Consider the following 20,811-nt stretch of genomic DNA (forward strand, 5'->3'; position numbering starts at 1 on the left):
TCAGTCTTTTTCACAGTATTCACGGTTTGTGCATGTGCAGACCGGAAGGACTGATCCGCAAGGCAGCTCCATCATCGGAGCTGCGTGCCTGCTGGATCCGCCGATCAGTGTGACAACTGACAGCGGATCCGTCTAGAAATGCATTGCAATAACGGATCCGTCTATCCGCTTGTCATGCGGATGGACGGATCCCTCTTTCAGTCTTTTTCACAGTTTTCATGTTCTGTGCATGCGCAGACCGGAAGGACGGATCCGTCCTTCAGTTGTTTTGCAATGCCGGATCCGCAAGGCAGCTCAGTCGTCAGAGCTGCGTGCCTGCTGGATCCGCCGATCAGTGTGACAACAGACAGCATTTGTAGACTGATCCAGGTGCGGATACGTCTAGAAATGAATTGCAATAACGGATCCGTCCAGCGGCACGGGCAAATAGCGGCAGGGCGGATCCGACAGGGTGAACAGCCTGTCGGATACGTCCTGCCGCTAGTGTGAAAATATCATTAGCATTATCTGTATCTAAGCAATATCTATATTATTCAAATATATATTCAATATGGATATTGCTTAGATAAATATACATATTGGTGGCAGATAAGGATTTTATATAGCTGAATAATGATGTTGATGATGATGATAATAATGGCTAATAATTTATTTTTATTTCCCAGGGGGTGTTCAATGTGTACTAGTGTGTGGGGGGGGGGGGGGGCATGTAGCAGAGCTGTGTGTAGCATGTAGCAGAGCTGTGTGTAGCATGTAGCAGAGCTGTGTGTAGCATGTAGCAGAGCTAGTATAGCATGTAGCAGAGCTGTGTGTAGCATGTAGCAGAGCTGTGTGTAGCATGTAGCAGAGCTGTGTGTAGCATGTAGCAGAGCTAGTATAGCATGTAGCAGATTTAGTATAGCATGTAGCAGAGCTAGTATAGCATGTAGCAGAGCTAGTATAGCATGTAGCAGAGCTGTGTGTAGCATGTAGCAGAGCTGTGTGTAGCATGTAGCAGAGCTGTGTGTAGCATGTAGCAGAGCTAGTATAGCATGTAGCAGAGCTGTGTGTAGCATGTAGCAGAGCTGTGTGTAGCATGCTCTAGCCCCAGTGAATGCAGGAGGGACAAACATACCCTGTGCTGCTGGAGAAGAGATCACCTCGGCTCTGGTATGTACTGCACATGAGCGATGGCATACCAGAGCAGTGAGAAGAGCTAGAGGGGGAAGGGCACCAGAGGCTCTGACGTTTCGTTTACAGAGCCTGGACACTCCCTCAAGCAGGGAGACGGCTGTAAACGAAATGTCATCAGCAGAGCAGAACCGAGGCAGTGAGAAGAGCTGGAGGGGGGAGGGCACCAGAGGCTCTGATGTTTCGTTTACAGAGCCTGGACACTCCCTCAAGCAGGGAGAAGCTTGTAAACAAAACGTCATCAGCAGAGCAGGCTTGCTGACGTCGGGGGTCACATGACCCAGAACTGAACTGGCCAAATAGTGATAGATAGGTTATGAAAGCGATTTTAAGAATCTTTCACTGGTCTACAATAAATGCAATTAGAATAGATTTATTTAAGTCGGATAACCCCTTTAAGCGAATCAACCAGGGTAAAAAGTTTTTTGAAAAATGTAAACTGCTTTCTATTGGGAGCATATGCTGCAACAAGAGTAAACAGCATATTATTAAATTAACAAATTAAATTCACATATCTGCCCCCCCCCACTCCCATTGATTGACATTAGGTAACAGAACTGTAAAAAAGTCTGTCAAAAACACGTGCAATTGATCATGTTTCACCGCTTCCGGTATGCCACGGAATATGATGATATTGCGGTGGGACCAGTCCTCCAAGTCGATCACTTTTGCACTAATTCGTTATGCGCTCTTGCAAATTCAGACATTTTATTCTCCAGATGAGAAGTTTATCTCTTTCTGTAGGAGTCAATATGGCATGCAGAGATGACCGTAGATCGCCCATTAAGGGCCTTCAGGAAAGGTTCTGTATCCGGTCTATTAGCCCCAATATTGCTAGTGTTAGGGTAAGGCTGAGAGTGCACCATAGGTGTACAGTCTCCATAATGATGATCAGATTGTGAGGCATGGCCCTGGGGCCTCCTTATATTAGCATGGTGCAGCACAGGGGAGGATTCATGACTGCAGTGGGACATCGCCACACCTTGCCCTGTATTAGAAAGGTGTTTTCCTGGGGTGACAAGAGGTGATGAAGCGTGGGCAAATGACAATCCATGTGCTGGGGAGAGCGCTGCCTGAGCTGACCCCTCAGAGAGACGCCGCCTCAATCTTGTGCTGCGCTCGCTGCCTGGCCTTCCTCCTGGTTTTCATCATGGCAGGATTGTGCAGGCTGTGACTCCCCTTTTTTTATGACCAATGCAGGGCAGTACAAGGTCGCTGTGTGCCACAATCTCAGGCCTGAAGCGCCGTAGTCATGCTGAAGAGCAGGCTATTCCATGCGCTGCCTGCCACGCCCCCCAGCTTTTATACTATTTTAACCAAAGAACTTCACCCCTTATTGGAATGTAGCCAGCTTTTGCAATCCATAATGGTCACTGCCCATATCTTGTTTTAATGTTATTATTTTGGACCTTAGAGTGGCCAGTTCTCAGATCTGCAATAAATCAGAATCCCAAGACAAACTCTACAGACAATGCTAACTCTCTTGTAAAAACATTTACAACCAAGTCCTCATTCATTTAGAGGTCTTCTACCTGGACAATACTTGGTACATACCTGAACACATTTCTTCTTTGTCCAGTCTATCAGATAAAATGGACAAAGCCTTCCACAAATATTCCACACCAGTTTCATTTCATCAGACAGACAAGGTCTCCAATAAACAGTTAAAATAACAAGGACACAGTTTAACTATTCAAGTACAAACCGTATTCAATTCATCCAGAGGTTAAAATAATTTTAGCAGACCCAATGGATTCCAAATGATCAGAGACATATTCATATTCGCACTTCAGCAGGCTGGGGATGCTGTGATTATCTCAATGCCTAGCCTGTTTTTAGGCCAGCAAATTGAGGTCTATTATGGAGTTTCTAGATGTGACAGGGGGTGTATATATTTTTAGGTAGTTTGTGGGCTATATTCATTTAGAAGGTCTTGGTCTGCTCTGGATCTTTCTTAGTTTAGGGGCGCTGGAAAGTCTCTGGTTTGGGGTATGTAAACAGGTGGGGGTCTTGCATGGGGTCTTTAAACAGGGGGAGTTTAGGGAGTCTGGGAGTGTCTGTATTTGTTTAGGAGGTCTGGTCTGTGGCCTGTATTAAATTTGATTTTTGCTCTAGGGGGTCATTCACTGTGTGGGATTCAAATAACTTTGAGACATTTAGACATTTGGGCTTCAGTTTATAATACGGTGTGGGTTTCAGATACCTAGAAGCATTCTCATGGAGGGTCCTATGTTAGTTAAAGGCGTCTGGGTGCTCATCATATACAGTCAGGTCCATAAATATTGGGACATCAACACAATTCTAACATTTTTGGCTCTATACACCACCACAATTGATTTGAAAGGAAACTAACTGGGAGAAGTGCAGACCATCAGCTTTAATTTGAGGGTATTTACATCCAAATCAGGTGAATGGTGTAGGAATTACAACAGTTTGCATATGTGCCTCCCACTTGTTAAGGGACCAAAAGTAATGGGACAATTGGCTTCTCAGCTGTTCCATGACCAGGTGTGTGTTATTCCCTCATTATCCCAATTACAATGAGCAGATAAAAGGTCCAGAGTTCATTCCAAGTGTGCTATTTGCATTTGGAATCTGTTGCTGTCAACTCTGAAGATGAGATCCAAAGATGTGTCACCATCAGTGAAGCAAGCCATCATTAGGCTGAAAAAACTAAACAAACCCATCAGAGAGATAGCAAAAACAATAGGCTTGGCCAAAACTACTGTTTGGAACATTCTTAAAAAGAAGGAACGCACCGGTGAGCTCAGCAACACCAAAAGACTTGGAAGACCACAGAAAACAAGTGTGGTGGATGACTGAAGAATTCTTTCCCTGGTGAAGAAAACACCCTTCACAACAGTTGGCCAGATCAAGAACACTCTCCAGGAGGTAGGTGGATCAAGAGAAGACTTCACCAGAGTGAATACAGAGGGTTCAGCACAAGATGTAAACCATTGGTGAGCCTCAAAAACAGGAAGGCCATATTAGAGTTTGCCAAACGACATCTAAAAAAGCCTTCACAGTTCTGGAACAACATCCTATGGACAAATGAGACCAAGATCAACTTGTACCAGAGTAATGGGAAGAGAAGAGTATGGAGAAGTAAAGGAACTGCTCATGATACGAAGCATACCACCTCATCAGTGAAGCATGGTGGTGGTAGTGTCATGGCGTGGGCATGTATGGCTGCCAATAGAACTGGTTCTATTGTATTTATTGATGATGTGACTGCTGACAAAAGCAGCAGGATGAATTCTGAAGTGTTTCGGGCAATATTATCTGCTCATATTCAGCCAAATGCTTCAGAACTCATTGGACAGCGCTTCACAGTGCAGATGGACAATGACCCAAAGCACTGCAAAAACAACCAAAGAGTTTTTTAAGGGAAAGAAGTGGAATGTTATACAATGGCCAAGTCAATCATCTGACCTGAATCCGATTGAGCATGCATTTCACTTGCTGAAGACAAAACTGAAGGGAAAATGCCCCAAGAACAAGCAGGAACTGAAGACAGTTGCAGTAGAGGCCTTGCAGAGCAACACCAGGGATGAAACCCAGCGTCTGGTGATGTCTATGCGTTCCAGACTTCAGGCTGTAATTGACTGCAAAAGATTTGCAACCAAGTATTAAAAAGTGAAAGTTTGATTTATGATTATTATTCTGTTTCATTACTTTTGGTTCCTTAACAAGTGGGAGGCACATATGCAAACTGTTGTAATTCCTACACCGTTCACCTGATTTGGATGTAAATACCCCCAATTTTTTGCTGACAGTCTGCAGTTAAAGCACATCTTGTTTGTTTCATTACAAATCCATTGTGGTGGTGTATAGAGCCAAAAATGTTAGAATTGTGTTGATGTCCCAATATTTATGGACCTGACTGTATGAACTCCTCCATATTGTAGACAGCATTAATCTGGCACTGGGTACATGTGACAGTTTCATGGCCAGCAACTTTGCCAGCTACTATAATTAGGAAGAATTCATCCATATTTTAATTGTTTATTTTTGTTGCATCTATGATTTTTTAACCCTTGGCCCATATTTTCAGGTTTGCAGGAGCATTTACTCTCCGACAGAGGATGTTAAACTTTGTACAAAATATTCAGTATTACATGATGTTTGAAGTTATGGAACCAACATGGCATATCATGGAGAAAAGCCTCAAATCCGTAAGCATTTAAGAAATTGTGTTCAGTATAAAACCTATTCAATGTTGACCATGCCCTTTAAAACATGTATGTATGTACCGTATTTTTCGCTTTATAAGACGCACCTGATGATAAGACGCACCTAGGTTTTTGAGGAGGAAAATAAGAAAAAAATATTTTGAACCAAAAGGTGTGCTTTTGGTAGCTTTTGAACTAAAGGTGGTCTGTGGATGACGCACTGTTATGGGGATCTGGGGATGACGCACTGTTATGGGGATCTGGGGATGACGCTGTTATGGGGGATCTGTGGATGACGCACTGTTATGGGGGGATCTGTGGATGACGCACTGTTATGGGGGGATCTGTGGATGACGCACTGTTATGGGGGGATCTGTGGATGACGCACTGTTATGGGGGATCTGTGGATGACGCACTGTTATGGGGGGATCTGTGGATGACGCACTGTTATGGGGGGATCTGTGGATGACGCACTGTTATGGGGGGATCTGTGGATGACGCACTGTTATGGGGGGATCTGTGGATGACGCACTGTTATGGGGGGATCTGTGGATGACGCACTGTTATGGGGGGATCTGTGGATGACGCACTGTTATGGGGGGATCTGTGGATGACGCACTGTTATGGGGGGATCTGTGCATGACACTGAGGGGGGATCTGTGCATGACACTGATGGGGGATCTGTGGATAACACTTATGTTATCCACAGATCCCCATCAGATGCATCAGTGTGGAGGGAGGAGGCGGAGACACTCATGGCGGGGCCCGGTGCAGTGACTCTACTCTAATACACCGGGCCCCGCAACTGTTAAACATTTAATCTGATCTAGATCTAATAGTATATGCTCTGTACGGCTCTTACTGTAGTACTGTAAGTATAGCGCAGACCGGCATCTCCATCGGTCATGCGCCGCTTGCCGCACCTCCTTCCTCATGCGCCGCCTGCCCCAGCTCCCTCCTCATGCGCCTGCTTATCTCACTTTATGAATGAACGGGCAGGCGGCGCATGACAGAGGGAGCTGGGGCAGTGTCACGGATGGTGTACAGGAAACAAGACAATGCAATATAATCAATGACTCACTGGATCCACAACTAAGGAACAAAAGGGAGACCCCTGCATGAGACCTGCCACTCTCCCTGACTGCTCAGCCTATGCGAACACCCCAAAGGTGGATGGGCGCATATCCACGTACCTCGGCTATCTAATACCTGAAGACCCTACAATAGTGAGGGGACACGACCACCGGCTCCCTACACCAGACACGGAGGGAGTCAGGGTCTCCTGAAATCCAGCAGACAGAAAATCACAAATAAAGGAACAGCACTTATCTTGCAGAGGACTTGGAAATAGGAACAGCATGCACATACACTCCAGGAAGTTGTATAAGCCGCACACTACTGCATTATGGGGAGGAACTTAAAGGGAAGCAATCAGTCCAACTGCATGACAGCTGAGATAGACTAACGAGATGAGGAACTGAAACCAAAACAAAGAAACTCAAGGAGGAGGATCTGGAAGGCTCCTGTCAGAGCTTCTCAGCTGTCTGGTTGTGACAGGCAGGCGGCGCATGACAGAGGGAGCTGGAGCAGACGGCTCATGAGGAAGGAGGTGCGGCAAGCGGCGCATGACCGAGGGAGATGCTGGTCTGCGCTATACTTACAGTACTACAGTAAGAGCCGTACAGAGCATATACTATTAGATATAGATCAGATTGAATGTTTAACAGTTGCGGGGCCCGGTGTATTAGAGTACAGTCACTGCACCGGGCCCCGCCTCCTCCCTCCACACTGTCACTGATACTTTGCTGGCCACGCTGTGCAGCATAGCGGCCAGCAAAGTATTCGCTTTATAAGACGCACAACCATTTTCCCCCCACTTTTGGGGGGAAAAAAGTGCGTCTTATAAAGCGAAAAATACTGTATGTATGTATACTGAACAAAAATATAAACGCAACACTTTTGGTTTTGCTCCCATTTTGCATGAGCTGAACTCAACATTTTCTACATACACAAAAGACCCATTACTCTGAAATATTGTTCACAATTCTGTCTAAATCTGTGTTAGTGAGCACTTCTCCTTTGCCGAGATAATCCATCCCACCTCACAGGTGTGGCATATCAAGGTCCTGATTAGACAGCATGAATATTGAACAGGTGTGCCTTAGACTGCCCACAATAAAAGTCCACTCTGAAATGTGCAGTTTGATCACACAGCACAATGCCACAGATGTTGCAACATTTGAGGGAGCGTGAAATTGGCATGCTGACTGCAGGAATGTCTACCAGAGCTGTTGCCCGTGCAATGCATGTTAATTTCTCTACCATAAGCAGTCTCCAAAGGCGTTTCAGAGAATTTGGCAGTACATCCAACCGGCCTCACAACCGCAGACCACGTGTAACCACACCAGCCCAGGACCTCCACATCCAGCATGTTCACCTCCATGATCGTCCAGCCACCCGGACAGCTGCAGCAACTATCGGTTTGCATAACCAAACAATTTCTGCACAAACTGTCAGAAACAGTCTCAGGGAAACTTATCTGCATGCTTTTTGTCCACATCGGGGTCTGGACCTGAATGCAGTTCGTTGTCGTAACCGCCTTGAGTGGGCAAATGCTTACACTCGATGGCGTCTGGCTCATTGGAGAGGCGTTCTGTTCACGGATGAGTCCCGATTTTCACTGTTCAGGGCAGATGGCAGACAGCGTGTGTGGCCTTGTGTGGGTGAGCGGTTTGCTGACGTCAACGGTGTGGATCGAGTGGCCCATGGTGACAGTGGGGTTATGTTATGGGCAGGCGTATGTTATGGACAACGAACACAGGTGCATTTTATTGATGGCATTTTGTATGCACAGAAATACTGTGACGAGATCCTGAGGCCCATTGTTGTGCCATTCATCCACGACCATCACCTCATGTTGCAGCAGGATATTGCACGGCCCCATATAGCAAGGATCTGTACACAATTCCTGAAAGCTGAAAACATCCCAGTTGCATTGCCAGCATATTCACCAGACATGTCACCCATTGAGCATGTTTGAGATGCTCTGGATCGGCGTATACGACAGCGTGTTCCAGTTCCTGCCAATATTTTGCAACTTTTCACAGCTATTGAAGAGGAGTGGACCAACATTCCACAGGCCACAATCAACAACCTGATCAACTCTATGCGACGGAGATGTGTTGCACTGCATGAGGCAAATGGTGGCCACACCAGATACTTTCTCTCCCCCCCCCCCCCAAAGAAAGGCAAAACTGTGCACATATCAGAGTGGTATTTTATTGTGGACAGTCTAAGGCACACCTGTGCAATATTCATGCTGTCTAATCAGCACCTTGATATGCCACACCTGTGAGGTGGGATGGATTATCTCAGCAAAGGAGAAGTTCTCACTAACACAGATTTAGACAGATTTGTGAACAAAATTTGAGAGTAATGGGTCTTTTGAGTTCAGCTCATGCAAAATGGGAGCAAAGCCGAAACTGTTGTTTCCATTTTTGTTCAGTGCGTGTGTGTGTGTGTGTGTGTGTGTGTGTAAAAAAATAGAACATGTCCTATTCTTGATCCGCAAAAAAAAACGGATTTCATACGGATGTCATCTGTCAAGATGACACCTAACAATTGATCAACAGTACCTCACCATTGCTAGGTACTGTTCGATGTTCTCAGGTGCAGGATGTTTTCAGATGCAAGTGGCCACTTAGCGCTTAGAGTGTGATCAGCAGGAGTCACAGAAAGGCTATAACTATCTAAATTTTCTCTTATGGTGTAAGGATGTGGTGTTTTACTAAATAATTTCACTAATGTCCCTTGGACTAAATTACACCTTTTAATCCTACACCTCCTAAATCCTAAAACTTAGCTTTTATTCTATAGTATTCTAATACCTAACTAAAGGATACATATATTAAAAAAATTCCAGTAGTCACAGCAATTTGTATATAATTACTGTATTTCATGTTAGTAGTCACCTATCTAGGAATCAACATTGTTGCCTTGCTGGCTGTGCGCTGCCAGCATAGTTATAGGTGCAATGTATTGAATCTCTCCTATTGATTATTGCTAGAGACTATACTGTGTTAAAAATATTATTTGAGCACTAAAGGGATTCAATATCACGAGTACAATTGTTTTGTCACTACACTTTTAAAGTTTTTGTTGGAGCACAATTATTTTATATTCAATAACAAATATTATTTACAGACAACGGCACCACTATGGGTACGATTTGTGCACCAAGTTTTGCTAATCTTTTTTTAGCGTGGTGGGAAGACCGTATAGTTTTCACAGACACTTATGGCAAATATACAGTCGTGGCCAAAAGTTTTGAGAATTACATAAATATTGGAAAAGTTGCTGCTTAAGTTTTTATAATAGCAATTTGCATATACTCCAGAATGTTATGAAGAGTGATCAGATGAATTGCATAGTCCTTCTTTGCCATGAAAATTAACTTAATCCCAAAAAAAACCTTTCAATGCATTTCATTGCTGTCATTAACCCCTTAAGGACATAGGACGTACCGGTACGCCCTATTTCCCGAGTCCTTAAGGACCAAGGACGTACCGGTACGTCCTAACTTTTAAATCGGGATTCCGGCGCCCGAGGGGTTAAACGGAACGGGATTTCGGCTGAAATCCTTCAGCCGGCATCCTGTGACAACGCCAGGGGGGGTGATGTGACCCCCCCGTGTCGGCGATCGCAGCAAACCGCAGGTCAATTCAGACCTGCGGTTTGCTGCGCTTTTTGCAGTTTCTGATGCCCGCGGTCCCTGACCGCGGGGATCAGAAACTTTAGAGTGGCTAAAATCTATATTTTTTACCCCCCCCCCTGCACCCCTGCATGATTTGATGCCGGCGGGTGGTGCGGGGGGGGTGTCGCATGCGGTGGGGGCGTTGCGGGAGGCGGGCGGTGCGGCAGGCGGGATCGCGATCCCCCGCCCGCCTCCCATGAATGATCGTTGGCTTCTAGTGGTTATACCAGGGTGCCAGCACATTGCTGGCACCCTGGTATAAACGGCTGACATCTGTGCAGATGTCAGCCGTTTAACCCTTTCCATACCGCGGTCCGTCCGTCATCGGTCAGGGAGCTCACTCCCTCTCCATCGGGGGGCTGCTGTGCCTTTGCAGCCCCCCGATGGAGAGGGAGAGAGTCCCCAGAGAGCCCCCCTCAGCCCCGTGCTTACCCTTCCCCGTCTGCGAAGTTCTGAGCAGACGGGGAGGGTTCCCATGGCAACAGGACGCCTGCTCAGGCGTCCTGCTGTCCATGGTGCTGAACAGATCTATGCTGAAAGCATAGATCTGTTCAGTGTAAGTAAAATACAGTACAGAACAATATATATTGTACTGTACTGTATTATACAGACATCAGACCCACTGGATCTTCAAGAACCAAGCGGGTCTGGGTCAAAAAAATGTAAAAAAAAAGTGAAAAAAGTTAAGATAAAAAAAAAAACATTTATCACTGAATAAAAATTAAAAAAATAAAATAAACTACACATATTAGGTATCGCCGCGTCCGTAACGACCTGATCTATAAAATGGTCATGTTACTTTCCCCGCACGGTGAACGCCATAAAAATAAAAAAATAAAAACTATGAGAAAATTGAAATTTTGCCCACCTTACTTCCCAAAAAAGGTAATAAAAGTGATCAAAAAAGTCGCATGTACGCCAAAATAGTACCAATCAAACCGTCATCTCATCCCGCAAAAAATGAGACCCTACTCAAGATAATCGCCCAAAAGCTGAAAAAACTATGGCTCTTAGACTATGGAAACACTAAAACATGATTTTTTTTTGTTTCAAAAATGAAATCATTGTGTAAAACTTACATAAATAAAAAAAAAGTATACATATTAGGTATCGCCGCGTCCGTATCGACCGTCTCTATAAAAATATCACATGACCTAACCCCTCAGATGACCACCGTAAAAAAATAAAAATAAAAACAGTGTAAAAAAAGCAATTTTTTGCCATTTTACGTCACAAAAAGTGTAATAGCAAGTGATCAAAAAGTCATATGCACCCCAAAATAGTGCCAATCAAACCGTCATCTCATCCCGCAAAAAATGAGACCCTACTCAAGATAATCGCCCAAAAACTGAAAAAACTATGGCTCTTAGACTATGGAGACACTAAATAATGAAGTTATTGTATAAAACTTACATAAATAAAAAAAAAAGTATACATATTAGGTATCGCCGCGTCCGTGACAACCTGCTCTATAAAATTACCCCATGATCTAACCTGTCAGATGAATGTTGTAAATAACAAAAAAAAAAAACGTGCCAAAAAAGCTATTTCTTGTTACCTTGCTGCACAAAAAGTGTAATATAGAGCAACCAAAAATCATATGTACCCTAAACTAGTACCAACAAAACTGCCACCCTATCCTGTAGTTTCTAAAATGGAGTCACTTTTTTGGAGTTTCCACTCTAGGGGTGCATCAGGGGGGCTTCAAATGGGACATGGTGTCAAAAAAACCAGTCCAGCAAAACCTGCCTTCCAAAAACCGTATGGCATTCCTTTCCTTCTGCGCCCTGCCGTGTGCCTGTACAGCTGTTTACGACCACATATGGGGTGTTTCTGTAAACTACAGAATCAGGGCCATAAATAATGAGTTTTGTTTGGCTGTTAACCCTTGCTTTGTAACTGGAAAAAAAATATTAAAATGGAAAATCTGCCAAAAATTTGAAATTTTGAAATTGTGTCTCTATTTTCCATTAAATCTTGTGCAACACCTAAAGGGTTAACAACGTTTGTAAAATCAGTTTTGAATACCTTGAAGGGTGTAGTTTCTTAGATGGGGTCACTTTTATGGAGTTTCTACTCTAGGGGTGCATCAGGGGGGCTTCAAATGGGACATGGTGTCAAAAAAACAGTCCAGCAAAATCAGCCTTCCAAAAACCAAACGGCGCACCTTTCACTCTACGCCCTACTGTGTGCCCGTACAGCAGTTTACGGCCACATATGGGGTGTTTCTGTAAACAGCAGAGTCAGGGCAATAAAGATACAGTCTTGTTTGGCTGTTAACCCTTGCTTTGTTAGTGGAAAAAATGGGTTAAAATTGAAAATTAGGCAAAAAAATGAAATTCTCAAATTTCATCCCCATTTGCGAATAACTCTTGTGCAACACCTAAAGGGTTAACGACGTATGTAAAATCAGTTTTGAATACCTTGAGGGGTGTAGTTTCTTAGATGGGGTCACTTTTAGGGAGTTTCTCCTCTAGGGGTGCATCAGGGGGCTTCAAATGGGACATGGTGTCAAAAAACCAGTCCATAAAAATCAGCCTTCCAAAAACCATACGGCGCACCTTTCACTCTACGCCCCGCTGTGTGCCCGTACAGTAGTTTACGGCCACATATTGGGTGTTTCTGTAAACGGCAGAGTCAGGGCAATAAAGATACAATCTTGTTTGGCTGTTAACCCTTGCTTTGTTAGTGGAAAAAATGGGTTAAAATGAAAAATTAGACAAAAAAATTAAATTCTCAAATTTCCTCCCTATTTGCCAATAACTCTTGTGCAACACCTAAAGGGTTAATAATGTATGCAAAATCAGTTTTGAATACCTTGAGGGGTGTAGTTTCTTAGATGGGGTCATTTTTGGGTGGTTTCTATTATGTAAGCCTCGCAAATCGACTTCAGACCTGAACTGGTCCCTAAAAATTTAGTTTTTGTAAATTTCTGAAAAATTTCAAGATTTGCTTCTAAACTTCTAAGCCTTATAACATCCCCAAAAAATAAAATATCATTCCCAAAACAATTCACACATGAAGTAGACATATGGGGAATGTAAAGTCATCACAATTTTTTGGGGTATTACTATGTATTACAGAAGTAGAGAAACTGAAACTTTGAAATTTGCAAATTTTTCCAAATTTTTGGTAAATTGGGTATTTTTTTGTGCAAAAAAAATAATTTTTTTGACTTCATTTTACCAGTGTCATGAAGTACAATATGTGACGAAAAAACTATCTCAGAATGGCCTGGATAAGTCAAAGCGTTTTAAAGTTATTAGCACTTAAAGTGACACTGGTCAGATTTCCAAAAAATGGCCTGGTCCTTAACCCCTTAAGGACACATGACGTATGGGTACGGCATGTTTCCCGAGTCCTTAAGGACACATGACGTACCGGTACGTCATGTGTTGTTCCGATCACTGCCGCCCGGCCGGCTGTTATCGGAACAAGGTGCCTGCTCAAATCATTGAGCAGGCACCTCGGCTAAATGCGCGGGGGGGTCCCGTGACCCCCCCATGTCCGCGATCGCAACAAACCGCAGGTCAATTCAGACCTGCGGTTTGTTGCGCTTTCTGCTGTTTCTGATCGCTGCGGTCCCTGACCGCGGCGATCAGAAACTTTAGTGTGCCGAAAATATATTTTTATCACCCCCCCCTGCACCTCTGAATGATTTTAGCCCGGTGGGAGGTGCAGGGGGGGTGTTGCGGGCGGTGGGGGCGGTGCGGGAGGCGGGCGGTGCGGCAGGCGGGATCGCGATCCCCCGCCCGCCTCCCATTGAATAATCGTTGGTGTAGAGTGGGTATACCAGGGTGCCAGCACATTGCTGGCACCCTGGTATAAACGGCTGACATCGGTGATGCGATGTCAGCCGTTTAACCCTTTCCATACAGCGGTCCGTACGGACCGCTGTATGGAAAAAGTTAACAGTAAGAGGGAGCTCCCTCTCAGGCGTCCTGCTGTCCATGGTGCTGAACAGATCTGTGCTGAAAGCATAGATCTGTTCAGTGTAAGTAAAATACAGTACAGAACAATATATATTGTACTGTACTGTATTATACAGACATCAGACCCACTGGATCTTCAAGAACCAAGTGGATCTGGGTAAAAAAAAAAGTGAAAAAAAGTGAAAAAAAAGTAAAAATCCAAAAACACATTTATCACTGATTAAAAAAATAACATTCCCTACACATGTTTGGTATCGCCGCGTCCGTAACGACCTGATCTATAAAACGGTCATGTTACTTTACCCGAACGGTGAACGCCATAAAAATAAAAAATAAAAAACTATGATGAAATTGAAATTTTGCTCACCTTACTTCCCAAAAAAAGGTAATAAAAGTGATCAAAAAAGTCGCATGTACGCCAAAATTGTAGCAATCAAACCGTCATCTCATCCCGCAAAAAATGAGACCCTACTTAAGATAATCACCCAAAAACTGAAAAAACTATGGCTCTTAGACTATGGAGACACTAAAACATAATTTTTTTTGTTTCAAAAATGAAATCATTGTGTAAAACTTACATAAATAAAAAAAAAGTATACATATTAGGTATTGCCGCGTCCGTATCGACCGACTCTATAAAAATATCACATGACCTAACCTCTCAGGTGACCACCGTAAAAAAAAAAAAAAAAAACTGTGTAAAAAAAGCAATTTTTTGTCATCTTACATCACAAAAAGTGTAATAGCAAGCGATCAAAAAGTCATATGCACCCCAAAATAGTGCCAATCAAACCGTCATCTCCTCCCGCAAAAAATGAGACCCTACTTAAGATAATCGCCCAAAAACTGAAAAACTATGACTCTTAGACTATGGAGACACTAAAACTTTTTTTTGTTTTAAAAATGAAATCATTGGGTAAAACTTACATAAATTAAAAAAATGTAATACATATTAGGTATCGCCGCGTCCGTGACAACCTGCTCTATGAAATTACCACATGATCTAACCTGTCAGATGAATGTTGTAAATAACAAAAAAAAAAAACGGTGCCAAAAAAGCTAATTCTTGTTACCTTGCCGCACAAAAAGTGTAATATAGAGCAACCAAAAATCATATGTACCTTAAACTAGTACCAACAATACTGCCACCCTATCCCGTAGTTTCTAAAATGGGGTCACTTTTCTGGAGTTTCTACTCAAGGGGTGCATCAGGGGGGGCTTCAAATGGGACATGGTGTCAAAAAAACAGTCCAGCAAAACCTGCCTTCCAAAAACCGTATGGCATTCCTTTCCTTCTGCGCCCTGCCGTGTGCCCGTACAGCGGTTTACGACCACATATGGGGTGTTTCTGTAAACTACAGAATCAGGGCCATAAATAATGAGTTTTGTTTGGCTGTTAACCCTTGCTTTGTAACTGGAAAAAAAATATTAAAATGGAAAATCTGCCAAAAATGTGAAATTTTGAAATTGTGTCTCTATTTTCCATTAAATCTTGTGCAACACCTAAAGGGTTAACAAAGTTTGTAAAATCAGTTTTGAATACCTTGAGGGGTGTAGTTTCTTAGATGGGGTCACTTTTATGGAGTTTCTACTCTAGGGGTGCATCAGGGGGGCTTCAAATGGGACATGGTGTCAAAAAAACAGTCGGCCCACCTTTCACTCTACGCCCCGCTGTGTGACCGTACAGTAGTTTACGGCCACATATTGGGTGTTTCTGTAAATGGCAGAGTCAGGGCAATAAAGATACAGTCATGTTTGGCTGTTAACCCTTGCTTTGTTAGTGAAAAAAATGGGTTAAAATTGAAAATTAGGCAAAAAAATGAAATTCTCAAATTTCATCTCCATTTGCCAATAACTCTTGTGCAACACCTAAAGTGTTAACGACGTATGTAAAATCAGTTTTGAATACCTTGAGGGGTGTAGTTTCTTAGATGGGGTCACTTTTAGGGAGTTTCTCCTCTAGGGGTGCATCAGGGGGCTTCAAATGGGACATGGTGTAAATAAACCAGTCCATAAAAATCAGCCTACCAAAAACCAAACAGCGCACCTTTCACTCTACGCCCCGCTGTGAGGCCGTACAGTAGTTTACGGCCACATATTGGGTGTTTCTGTAAACAGCAGAGTCAGGGCAATAAAGATACTGTCTTGTTTGGCTGTTAACCCTTGCTTTGTTAGTGGAAAAAATGGGTTAAAATGAAAAATTAGACAAAAAAATCAAATTCTCAAATTTCCTCCCCATTTGCCAATAACTCTTGTGCAACACCTAAAGGGTTAACAATGTATGCAAAATCAGTTTTGAATACCTTGAGGGGTGTAGTTTCTTAGATGGGGTCATTTTTGGGTGGTTTCTATTATGTAAGCCTCGCAAAGTGACTTCAAACCTGAACTGGTCCCTAAAAATTGAGTTTTTGTAAATTTCGGAAAAATTTCAAGATTTGCTTCTAAACTTCTAAGCCTTATAACATCCCCAAAAAATAAAATATCATTCCCAAAACAATTCAAGCATGAAGTAGACATATGGGGAATGTAAAGTCATCACAATTTTTTGGGGTATTACTATGTATTACAGAAGTAGAGAAACTGAAACTTTGAAATTTGCAAATTTTTCCAAATTTTTGGTAAATTAGGTATTTTTTTGTGCAAAAAAAATAATTTTTTTGACTTCATTTTACCAGTGTCATGAAGTACAATATGTGACGAAAAAACAATCTCAGAATGGCCTGGATAAGTCAAAGCGTTTTAAAGTTATTAGCACTTAAAGTGACACTGGTCAGATTTCCAAAAAATGGCCTGGTCCTTAAGGTGAAAATGAGCCCGGTCCTTAAGGGGTTAAGGTGAAAATGAGCCCGGTCCTTAAGGGGTTAAAGGACCTGCTGAGATCATTTCAGTAATCGTCTTGTTAACTCAGGTGAGAATGTTGACGAGCACAAGGCTGGAGATCATTATGTCAGGCTGATTGGGTTAAAATGACAGACTTGACATGTTAAAAGGAGGGTGATGCTTGAAATCATTGTTCTTCCATTGTTAACCATGGTGACCTGCAAAGAAACGCGTGCAGCCATCATTGCGTTGCATAAAAATGGCTTCACAGGCAAGGATATTGTGGCTACTAAGATTGCACCTCAATCAACAATTTATAGGTTCATCAAGAACTTCAAGGAAAGAGGTTCAATTCTTGTTAAGAAGGCTTCAGGGCGTCCAAGAAAATCCAGCACGCGCCAGGATCGTCTCCTAAAGAGGATTCAGCTGCGGGATCGGAGTGCCACCAGTGCAGAGCTTGCTCAGGAATGGCAGCAGGCAGGTGTGAGCGCATCTGCACGCACAGTGAGGCAAAGACTTTTGGAAGATGGCCTGGTGTCAAGAAGGCCAGCAAAGAAGCCACTTCTCTCCAAAAAAAACAAAGAACTGGGGCAAAGTCATATTCTCCGATGAAGCCTCTTTCCGATTGTTTGGGGTATCTGGAAAAAGGCTTGTCCAGAGAAGAAAAGGTGAGCGTTACCATCAGTCCTGTTTTATGCCAACAGTAAAGCATCCTGAGACCATTCATGTGTGGGGTTGCTTCTCATCCAAGGGAGTGGGCTCACTCACAATTTTGCCCAAAAACACAGCCATGAATAAAGAATGGTACCAAAACACCCTCCAACAGCAACTTCTTCCAACAACAATTTGGTGAAGAACAATGCGTTTTCCAGCACGATGGAGCACCATGCCATAAGGCAAAAGTGATAGCTAAGTGGCTCGGGGACCAAAACGTTGACATTTTGGGTCCATGGCCTGGAAACTCCCCAGATCTTAATCCCATTGAGAACTTGTGGTCAATCCTCAAGAGGCGGGTGGACAAACAAAAACCCACTAATTCTGACAAACTCCAAGAAGTGATTATGAAAGAATGGGTTGCTATCAGTCAGGAATTGGCCCAGAAGTTGATTGAGGGCATGCCCAGTCGAATTGCAGAGGTCCTGAAAAAGAAGGGCCAACACTGCAAATACTGACTCTGCATAAATGTCATGTAATTGTCGATAAAAGCCTTTGAAACGTATGAAGTGCGTGTAATTATATTTCACTACATCACAGAAACAACTGAAACAAAGATCTAAAATCAGTTTAGCAGCAAACTTTGTGAAAACTAATATTTGTGTCATTCTCAAAACTTTTGGCCACGACTGTACACATCACATTTTATTTTGGGGTCGATATATCGATGATATATTGTTATTTTGGGACGACACTGAAGCACTCTTTCATGAATTTGTTTGTCAACTGAATGACAATCAAATTGGAATGAAATTTACAGCAGAAATACACAAAAGCACCCTTCATTTTCTGGATCTTAGGATAGTACTGCAACCTGACGGCAGTATCCAAACGGAAATATATCGTAAACCAACTTCTACCAACAGTTTTTTACACTGGCAAAGTTTTCATCCTAGACCCCTCAAAGAGGGAATCCCAGTGGGGCAGTATTTAGGAGCCAGGCGCAATTGCTCCACAGAGGAGGCATTTGAAAGAGAATGCAGTACACTCTACTCACACTTTTATAGCAGAGAGTATTCAAAGAAATGCTTAAACTGAGCATACAATAAAGCAAGGAAGATGGGAAGGACGGAACTATTGGCAGGTAAACCCCAAAAAAAGGGAGAAAATAATCATACGCTGTATAGGTACTTATGACACTGAACACAGCGCCATAAGACAAATTTTGAGACTACACTGGCATATCTTACAAGCTGACACAGATATACAGGAAGTGATACCACGATATCCAGCAATAACGTACAGAAGGGGAAGACATATAAGAGAAATGCTAGTTTGCAGTCACTATCAACCTCATAAGAAAACGAACAAAACGACCTGGCTGAATCATAAAGGATCATACCCATGTGGGGATTGCACTTTTTGTGGTCGTATGAAGATCACAAAAACTTTTGAGAATCCGGTAGATGGGAGAAAATATGAAATAAGAGATTCCCTTACGTCCCACCAGCAGCACAGATGGGGTTAACTGCCCCCCGTGGACTGGTAGGACCGGCGGAATTTTTAATGAGCCCAAAGAATAACCAATAGAAGAACTCCAGCTCCCTTAAAGGGAGGGGTTCGCCCCCCAGCCCAGCGTGTTTTTTTCTGTCCTTTGGACAGGTGGACTGGCGAAGCTCTCCCTCTCTGGGAGTTTGGAGACCATTATTCCAATGATCCAGATTGGTCTCCTTTTTTTGTCCATTACATCTAGCGCTCTTTCTAACAAAGCTGCGCTTATTCTTTCATTCCCCCATTCAGCTGCTGAACTTAGCGATTTTTGGGGGCGATGTGTTCTCTACTTACTGAGTTTTCCCCTCCTCGATGCCTCGGCTCGCTCAGACTTCGGCGTGGCATGGGCGCCGCCATGACCGGAAGTGACGCACTGCCTGCTGCGGCGTCACTTCCGGTCTTTCGGCTGATGTCGTTTTTTCTTTCTGCTTAAAGCAAACTAATTCCTGCCAGCCGGGGGGTTGTTTTTCAGGAGGGATGGGCGTTGTAAAGGCAGTTAAGATGTATTCCTTTACCACACTAATGTTTAAAGACGTACAGCTGTTACTCTGACTCCTGGGGGAGTGCTAGTGGCTGGGCCCCTCCCCTGGGTGGAGCTGTCCCCTTCTTAAGGTCCCTGACAGCTTCAGTCTGTCTCTGGCTGCGCTGCTTTAACAAGCTAGCTCCAGAGTCTTCTGTGTTCAGTGAGAGTTGTCTAATATCTGAATTCCATTCAGCCTCTATTTTTCAAAGTGCTTGACTTTTCTCCTCTGGTTCGTGCCGCTAATCAATGTCTTTTACTCCCTTAGTTTTTTAATTCAGGGATGTTTTAATTTTCTTCTTTCGTTTCAGCTATGGCTTCTCCTAGAGAGTCAGACCAGCAACGGAAGTCTGCGGCCAAGAGGAAACACCTGGCCTGTTATGATTGCAACACGCCTCTTGACGAGAGTTGCCCCTATTCCAGGTGCGACAGCTGCCGTTCTGGCACTGCTACAGAACCGTCTATGCAGTATCGGTGGTAGCAGCTCTGAGACTCCAGGGACTGACCATTGTCCCTTACCTGGACGATTGGCTCCCTCTAGCCTCTTCAGTCCCTTTACTTTCCCATCATCTTCGTGTCGCAATTTCCTTTCTGCTCCGCTTAGGCTGGATTATCAACTGGCAGAAGTCGAACGTGAGCCCTTCAACTTCTATCTATTATCTAGGATTCGTAGTCGACTCTCTGGAGATGTCCCTCCAGTTGACGCCAGAAAGAGGAGCGCGGATTCAGGACCTGGCAAGGTTCCTTTACGTACCACGACGAGTCTCCATACGGACCCTCATGAAGATGTTGGGGCTCATGTCAGCGGCTGCGGATGCAGTCCCCTGGGCTTTATGGCACCTCCGATCTCTTCAGTCGGAGGTCTTAAACAAATGGAACGGCAGCCCGGCGGGGCTAGATTCCCTGTGCTCCCTATCCAACCAAACCCGGAATTCCCTCAGATGGTGGTTCCATCTACCAGCAGGGAAGTCTATGACCCAACCAGTTTGGCTCATATTGACTACGGACGCGTCCCTTGTAGGCTGGGGCGCCCATTTAGACGGATCCCCAGTTCGGGGATCTTGGTCTCCTCAGGAGCGGCATCTTTCCTCAAATCTCCTCGAGATGCGTGCTATCTGGCTAGCCATCCTTCACTTCGCCCCTCAGATTCGGGGCAAAGCTGTGAAAGTCCAGTCAGACAACATGACTGCCGTGCTTTACATAAACAAGCAGGGAGGCACAAGATCCTTACCCCTTCTT

At 43.8% G+C, this 20,811-nt stretch overlaps 1 protein-coding gene across 2 annotated transcripts in view; it reads left to right on the plus strand.

Moving 5' to 3' along the window:
* Positions 1–20,811, plus strand: part of TUBGCP2 (tubulin gamma complex associated protein 2) — a 478,187-nt gene that overhangs the window by 351,423 nt on the left and 105,953 nt on the right. For both annotated transcript variants that reach the window (XM_040435527.1, XM_040435528.1), the window contains exon 14: positions 5,225–5,345. In XM_040435527.1, coding sequence (XP_040291461.1) covers positions 5,225–5,345 — 121 coding nt within the window. The remainder of the gene's footprint in view (positions 1–5,224; positions 5,346–20,811) is intronic.

Source organism: Bufo bufo, chromosome 6 (genome assembly GCF_905171765.1).
Source record: "Bufo bufo chromosome 6, aBufBuf1.1, whole genome shotgun sequence".
Lineage (NCBI taxonomy): Eukaryota > Metazoa > Chordata > Amphibia > Anura > Bufonidae > Bufo > Bufo bufo.